General features: G+C 44.0%; 1 protein-coding gene across 3 annotated transcripts in view; it reads right to left on the bottom strand.

Annotated features, from left to right (window-relative positions):
- Nucleotides 1-3989: 3989 nt before the first annotated feature.
- The window catches only part of csnk2b (casein kinase 2, beta polypeptide), a 5213-nt gene continuing 583 nt past the window's right edge, over nt 3990-8619 (bottom strand). For 2 of the 3 annotated variants that reach the window (XM_086193960.1, XM_086193959.1), the window contains exons 2-7: nt 8297-8378; nt 7814-7916; nt 7089-7204; nt 6491-6566; nt 5890-6079; nt 3990-5253 (exon numbers count right to left, since the gene is read on the bottom strand). In XM_086193960.1, coding sequence (XP_086050086.1) covers nt 5163-5253; nt 5890-6079; nt 6491-6566; nt 7089-7204; nt 7814-7916; nt 8297-8368 — 648 coding nt within the window. In that variant the 5' untranslated portion in view covers nt 8369-8378 and the 3' untranslated portion in view covers nt 3990-5162. Of the gene's footprint in view, nt 5254-5889; nt 6080-6490; nt 6567-7088; nt 7205-7813; nt 7917-8296; nt 8390-8619 lie in introns of all 3 variants that reach the window. The other variant, XM_086193961.1, reaches the window with a different exon arrangement.

Raw genomic sequence — 8619 nt, forward strand, 5'->3', positions numbered from 1 at the left:
AACTCTGGCCTGGGACGATGCTAGCCACCGAACCGGTGGCTCTTGAGTGTTTTGAGTCCACTCCTTCACAATCCCATGACTGCACTCACCGTCCACAAAACAGCTCTATAACCGCCTCTGCTCGCAGGGTCTGGCTGCAAAAACATGTGACAAACCGCAGAATCGGTAATAAACTTCAGAAAAGGCAGGACTCATTAGTTCTTTGTGAGAAGTGTATTCATCTTTAGGTTCCTGGGGACCCACATCTCAGATGACCGCTGCTGTGGTGCAACAGAGGTTGCACTTCCTGATGAAAAAAAAACCCCTGCACGATCACTTTATTTTTTATCGTAAAATAATCTCTTTATTTGCTTTTAGTTTGTTCGATAGCCCTAAAAAGACCCCAAGAAATCATTTTTTTGATTTCGTGTGACTGTGTTTGAATTTAGAATTTAGGAATTTTGGCATCCTGTGCGGTGCATCAGCAGGAAATCTTGTGCTGACTATGTAAACAATGATAAATTCAAAGTGTCTCATGACAGGGGAAAAAAAAAAAAGATTAAACTATTAAAAACAAAATTATCTCATCAGTGTGTGGGATGACGACCGGAGAGCTCCTCAATGACACCGCACAGCATCCTTAGCTTTCCTTAGAGGGCGGCACGGATGTCTGGTTCAAGTCTCGCTTCACATTTTAAAGCAGGTAAAGCACATTTTCATTCCTTGACCCATCACCCACTAACCCTTAAAACCCTCCACATTCACAGGAACTCTCCCTGACCAGCAGCAAGTGCACACGCAAGAACCACCAGTTCACACGTACGCACAAGCGTAAAAGGTCCTCGGAGTGTTGGGAAGGTTTAAAAATCCTAGTTTTCGGTTCTTGACGCGTTCGTTTAAATATTATTTGGACTGCGGCACCACTCAGCAGCAACCGTCAAATCTCGTTGCGCAAACTGGCAGTGAAGGCGTCCCTTCGCTGTTCCACAGTCGAGCAGGCCCGGTCATGCCTGAGCGGGTTTGCAGAGGTGTTCAAGGAGAGGAAACAAAAGCGTGCACTGAAACGGGCCACAAAAGGAATCGCGGGTGAGATCCTTCAGACTTTATTTGTGCGCATGACACAACAATGACGGGCATGTTTGCTGTCTCTCACTCTGTGTGTGTCTGATGTCTAATGATTATCTCTGCATGACTTTTAAAAGAGCCACAGTTTTGTTTTTTTAAAGGGGTGGGGAGGTGGTGGTGGGGGGGGGGGGGGGTTCTGCTTGCAGCAAACGTTGTGAAACTCACCATTTGAAATAGTTCTCTGAGAGGGAGGCTGCTCCTCTTGGTGAAATGACTCCATTGTTTTGAACACAGATCCTCGGTGTTTCTCAGTTCTTGGCAGGGAAAGAGGGCGTGTGGTCGAACAGAGCCAAACAGACCCTTATTCCATCAGTCAGCGATGAGAGATAGAGCAACTGGAAAAATCAACTGGTGACATTGAAGATGAGGGAGGAAAATGAGGGGAAGGATGTGGAGGAAACGTTCTCCACGCTGCTGTAGTTCACAATCGCTCCACTTCTTTATAGAGGGCATACAAAGTATATAATCACGGGAGAATTCTTGATTTCTACAGTAAAGTTTATTGATCATAGGCATTTACAATATCGAGCTGTCAAGATTTTTAAAACTGAATATCATGGGTTTTTTTTCCCTATCACCCAGCCTGAGCAGTTTCAGTATAAAATAAGACTCAAAGTTCAGTTGAGAGAAGGCTGAAAGCACTTTAAGTGAAATTAGACCCATTTAGGCTCAAGGGGAATTGAAAGCCAACTATCCTGCATGGGCTCGGCGTAGTCATCAGAGAAATTTGAAATACGTGTTGATTTTTTTGAAGTCATTTTTATTTTGGCTTCTAAAAGTCTAATTCTATTTGATGTATGCTTTTATTTATCATGGAAGTAACCCTGCTTGACACTGAAATGTTTCGTGACGTAATAGTGTAGGACTGCTGCATCTTCACTACTGAGTATTGCGATTTTTCTTCCTCAGTAACTTTGGATACCATAATAACAGTAACATGCAGAAAAATGCAACCTCATACAGAGAAATGTATTAATCATTAGCAACATATGTACGGCTGTCACATTATCACTTCCTGATATCTTCGCCACATTATTGCAGTAGTTGTAGTAGCAGTTACAGTACTACATAAAACTGAACTCAATAAGGCGGATTTGAAGTGTTTAATGAGGGTTTTAAAGGCTCGTAAATATCAGAGAAGAGTACAACCTCAACAATACATGTCTTTGGCTATGTTTTTGTGCTATGTTCAGCTTGTGGTTGGCATATTTCCTTAATAGTCGTTGCAGAGACGTCCCAGAAAAAAGAATCTGAGAGGAAAATGGTGCAACGTTGCCTCTGGGTGTGGCAGGAATATTTCACATGACAGCAGCATGATTAGATGAAAATTAGAAATGCTCTAAGGCGACGTTTGGGTGGAGAGGGAATCTGAGAATACAGAAAACACCTTTCACTATTCTGAGGACCATCATTGAAGACGTGGGACATAGAATAGAAAAGTTAGGGGATTCCTCGTCGTGAAGTTGTGTTGCTGAGAAAAGACGAAGCGAAGGGCTGGTCCTGAGCTCCTGTGGTTTGAGGTTATCCTGACTCATGAAGGAACCTCCTCTGCTCCCTCTGGAAAAACTGACGGAGTCGGGCCACATGAAGACAACTCAGCCCTGCCAGTCATTCTGCCAAAGACAGCTGCTGCTGCTGCAGCACCGAGCGGAAAAACCGTCTCTATGAGTCACGTGTAAATCAGCCATGCCACAGCGTCTCCTGATGTCTGTCTCCCTGGATTATTGTTTACAGCCTTTTCAAATGGAAGGTTTCTCATTATTTGGTTCTCTACATATCAACATGCTATTTCCACATTCAAAAGTCAATCAAAAACTAATAAAGAAGGCGGAGATCTACGCGGCCTTGTTTGTGTACTCCAGTTTGTTTGCTGTTACTCAGAGTCACATGCAAACACACCCTGAAAACCTCAAGTTCTCCATCACAACAGGAACTCAGCGCACAGCCTCCTGACCACGTCGGTGAAATACTGCTTGTTTGCTCATATTTCAATCCAGCTGCCGTGAGGAGAATGCTAAGTTCTCTGCTGACACCGTGAGGGAGAGAAGAAGAACTGCAGGACCTTGTTTTGTTTCGTTTAAAAAAAAAAAAAAAAGGACAAAAAGGAGTATGAAAAGAAAATTGAAGTTTATTGAGAATTCTGAATCCTGCTCACCCTTCCACAGTAGCAGAGAGACAGCTCGGACAAACATTAGTTAAAATCTGGACACATAAATACAGATTCGCTTGTATAGTGAAACCCCCCCCCCCCCCCAAAAAAAGAAAAAAAAAACAAAACCTATTCCAGTCACACTAACTGAAAAGCAGAGTGGAGAAGGAGGAGGAGGAGGAAGGAGAGGTATGGCAGCTGGTGGTCTGGATGTTTTTTAAACCTGAACAGAAGGAGAATGTGCTGCGGAGTCACACCGGTGGGATCGGTGACGTGCCGGAGTGAGCTGAAGGATTCAGATTGTCTAAATTCTTCTTTCTCTGCATCTCTGCCCTGATTTTTGAAAGGAGCACTTGGACATTTTGGGGGAAAAAAACAAAACAGAACAAAACATAAACGCATACTTTCTGTCGGAGAGAGTAAAGCTCAGGACGACTCAGCAGATTAGCAGCTTAGTTTAGCATCGTAAATGTAACCATAGGACTGTTTCATCTGTACAAAAGCCGAAGTATATATATATATATATATATATATATATATATATATATATATATATATATATATATATATATATATATATATATATAAAAAAAAAAAAAAGGCCGTGTTGTGGAGTCTCGGGGAGGTTTAGGTGGCAGGTACATTCCTTGGCTGGAACCAGTCCCTCCCAGGAGTCTCAACTGGTTTGCTGGGATCTGGTGCAAGCAAAGAAACATTCTGACAGGTTTTTTGTGTGTGTGTGTGTGTGTGTGTGTGGATTAAACAAATGAACGCGCTGTTTCTCAGTGAGTTTAACGGTTGCAAGAGTTGGTCACACGTGAACAAATTCACCCCCTTTCCTTCATACTTCCATGATTCATGCCAAGCTAAGCTAACTTCATGTTTGCCCTAAAAATCTTATCTAATCTATTCTAAACTGACTGACTCTCCACCAGAAGTGAATTCCTAAAAATGTCCAATTGTTCCATCTTGAGGGGGATTAAGCTACAAGGGACAGGAGGGTTGACTGCTTGGGGGGAGGGGGAGGGGGGGTGCATCTCAGAGGAAAACATAGCACTGGTTATAATCTCACTTGGGTACCAATCCAGACAGTAGTTTGACACACGCACGGACAGCTGGAGAAACAACTAATTCATGTTAGAGTGATCTATTTCTACCAAACCTTCTCTAACAGCAGACCAAATTAAGACATGCCTCCCTAAAACAACCACACTATCTGCGAGTTTTCTGCATCTCAAGGCAAATTTGTTTTGCTGCCGAGTTCAAAAACGGCACGAGAAACACCAGACAAACCAAGCGACCACTTTTTTCTTTTTTAAACAAACAAGCGATACAGAAAATTCAACCATCGGCAAACATCCTAACTGTCTCTATGGGTGCCAGCCTGAGTGTACATGCACCGGGCGGGTGGGTGGGATTAATGGGGTTGACAAAGAGGCCTGACACAGGGTTTTCCACCACCCTTTACCAAACTGTGCCAAATACAGAAATAAACAGCAACAAACAAAGCCAGAGCTGAAAACTGACCCACAAGCTCGTCAGCTCTCTGTCTCATAACTCTGAAATAAACTCTTTCTCCAGGGAAAAGCTCGGAGCTTCTGTACTGCTCCGCATCCTCTTACCTCACCTCCTGTTTTTGGCACTCATGAGTTTGGTAAGGTACGTGCATGGAACCCCACGTGTGTATGTGTGTGTGTAAATGTGTGTGCGTTCTTGTCGCTCACTCTCACTCTTTGTTTCATTTGCCCTAAACTAAACCAAAATAATACAGTCTCCAGGGTGGGGAGGGGGCACCTGAGCAGCTTTGTAAAATGCAGGTGACCCCTCCCCCTTCTGACAATATTTCTTCCATGTCTTCTCTCTCTTGATAAATCCGTCCTCCTCTTCTTCTTCCCCTGTCCTGGACACACTAGCGGATGGCTTTGACGGGGCTCTTGAAGCTGGAGGCTGCTTGCAGCTGCAGCTGGTAGGCCATGGGGTGGATCTTGAACCCGTACAGCCTGGAGAGACAAGAGGGAGCCAGTCATCTTTCAGCTCTGCTGACACGGCACGAAAGATGAAACACACCAACACTTCATATGATACGCCACACAATCATGGACCCTGACAATAACGAGGAAGTTTGAAGCGGGATGAGCAATACAGACATAGTGTGATTACCACAACAGTTCAACTCTTCGCCATATCAAGTTGTCGTGAATTATTTATTACGAAAACAAAGACAAAGAGTGACACAGAGCTGCTGCTTTTAAACAGAGGAGTTTTCCTCTCCAGATTCCAATGAAGTCAACAACTGAGTATCGACTGCAGCCGCCTGCTCCGGCTAAACTGGTGCCACCTGACATATCGTGTTTAACGCGACAGACAGATGAACTGTGGCATTCGCTACAGAACACTTGTGACTCCAGCTGGACGGTTGGTAAAACGGCTGATGTTGGACAACATACCATGATAGCAAAAGAGCAAACAAAAAACAGCACAAACTGAAGTTGTGACATGTGCCCTTTCAAAACCCTCACTGCCCCCCACCAGTTTCACCAGAACAGGAAGAGGAATGCTGCATGAATGCCAAAGCCACATACACGCACGCACACACGCACACACACACACACAGAATTTAAACCTGCCACACTGACCTTGGGACAAACTGGTTGGCGGGCCTTTTGGGCCTGTACTCAGGGTGAACCATGAACAGCATGTGGGGGAAGCCAGTGCCAAAGTAGGCTCCATCTGTGTGGTGGTGCCTGGAGGACTTGGGTGTGTACACGTCCATACATTTAGGGCAGTAGAGCTTCACCATGGCCTCTCCGGGGATGTCTGACAGGCCTGTGGACAACCGAGGGAATGATGGACCGCGGAGAGAAGAAACCGGATAAGATGGAAACGTCTGTCTAATCTGCTCTAATACATAAACATCAGGCACGCTTGCTCACACTGGAATGCTGCCATTGCAAAACCAAACCTGACTGATTTCTTCTCTCCGCATCGCTTCACACATATTTGAGATTTGAACAGAACAAAGACATTCTGTATCAAGGCTGTCTAATCTGTACAACTTCTATTTGGGAAAAGGGCTTTTCCCCACACTTTACCCCAAAGCATAATCACATTAGGTGACACTAAAAGTCATGGGAACAAATTCGAAACAGTTACAAACTGTCTTATTCTGCCAAGTCAGATTCAGAAGTGAGCTTATCAAAAATACATACATAATACTGGATCAGTGTTTTTACTCACCGATGGGAAGCATGGGCTGATTTTCACAATACACCCGGGGACAATAGCCAAAGTCTCCCTGCTGGTATTTCTCCAACTACAGGGAGGAAAGATGATAATCAGCTAAATCAGTCAATCTGGACAAACAGTCTCAAAGAACACCCCCCCCCCCCCGGGTATTTTTTTCAGACAACTACCCAGAGGACTCACCAGATCTCAACAAGGGAAACTATAGCAGTGGCGCTGCACCATTTTAGCCCAAAGTTCCTCTTAGTATGTCCGTCTGCTGTTAAATAATGCAGAATTTCTTCTAACTTTGCCAAAAACCCTTTCAGGAGGTACAGACCTGCCAGACTGTGGGTCAGACAGGTGTTTGCTCGAGTATAAAAACGCTGTAATGAAGGCGAATACATTTCCCACCACAAAAACATCATCGATCTTTTTTGCCAGGTTCGTAGAGCGAAAGCCTGCTATACTGCATCAGTATTCAACACCGGCGTCGTCAGTCATAATCACGCATGCTGTTAGTAGAAAAAATAAAATAAAAAAGGGAAAAGTGTGATGGAAACACAGCCTCCCTCACGCAGCTGCAGATTCTGCTGATGCTGCTAGCGCCTACCATCTGTGCGATGCCTCGGTTGGTGAGGATGTAGCGTGCGTGGATGAGGCCGTACAGCATCTCAGCTGCCTGCTCGATCAGGTCGCTCTGGTTGGGATTGTCCTCCAGCTCCTCGTCTGCAGACAAGAGGGCATGATTCAACTTTTCGGTGTTTTCTGACAGTTGATATGAATGGGAGAGACTGTGGATAGGGAATACTAGAAACACAGAGGGAGGGTCTTTGTTTCATTCAAGGATAGGAAGGCATCATTTACAAAGTGTCAATGAACCTTTACAAAAGAGGAACAAAAGGAAGACAGCTACAGTTCTAAGAAGACTAGAAAGGACTTTCAGCAGATGAATATCACATGGTTTCAAAGACGGTGTAAAAAAGGCTTTATAAAAAAAAGCTGCACCGCTGTCTGTTGTGAGTCATGATGGAAGAAGCCTGTAAAACCATCTGATCTAAACAACCGCGCAGAAAAAGACAGAGAAATCACATCTGCTCAACAATTAATTCACGACACTGGAAGCACTGCTTAAAGAGGCAGACAAGCGAAGATGTTACAAGTCAGTTACACCGGAGGCGGCCTCCTTTCTTCTGCACTCCATAAAAATGACACGTTGATGTTGAGGTGCTCTTAGGCAATACTCGTATTCACTACAGAATACTCAGACAACATTTAGCTAAAGAACCAGAGGCTAAATAATTTCATAATGAAGAAGCATGGATGAAAAATGCTGACCCGGTTCAAGGTCCAGAATCATGTCTAGGGCCTGGCGATAGTGAGGAACCTGCTCATTGAGTCCTGTCAGGTTGAACTTGTCTTGGATATAGTCTTCATCCACCTGTCAGATGGGAAATGAGAGAGGATAGATACACATTCGCACAGCGGTTTCAACAAACAAAATTCAGATGCAGACAAGTTAGCAATGTTTTGAATTATGCTCCTCTAGCGAGTAGCATCTTTAGTCATATTTTTTGGTAAACGTGGTTTGTGACCAATAAGATGTCCTCGGGACACGCAGACTGAATGTGTCAGTTGATCCTGTGTGTTGGGAACATCTACTTGACTGCGTTCTACAGTGTGTAACCCTAGATTAGAAACACATCTTACTGCTTCAAACATCAATCTTCATTGAGGCATATTTATACCTACAAAAAAACAAAAACAATAACGAAACAAAACAGGGTGACCTATGAGAGTAGATGGGTTTAAGTATCTCACCTCACAAAAAAATTCATTCCCCCTCAGCCCACAGAACCAGGAGATCCATGACACTTCCTCTGAACTACTCATCTCTTAAGACCTAGAGTGGAGACATAAAGATTACACACAAAACCCCCATAAACATCTGAACACAACAGAGAAGAGAGGTGAAATACAACATATTCGAAAACTTAAGTTAGTGAGACTTTTTCGTAATAATTTCACCCTGTCGAGACTTTTCTGTCAACAACAGAGTTAATCGTACATGTAAAGAAATGGTGACTGGCCAGACCCGATGAAGGCTGGGCTGACTTAACTGGCTAGTTGCCGATTATATTTTC

The sequence above is a fragment of the Aulostomus chinensis genome, chromosome 22 (assembly GCF_037954235.1).
Source record: "Aulostomus chinensis isolate RoL2024-O1b breed Wild chromosome 22, RoL_Achi_v1.0, whole genome shotgun sequence".
NCBI lineage: Eukaryota > Metazoa > Chordata > Actinopteri > Syngnathiformes > Aulostomidae > Aulostomus > Aulostomus chinensis.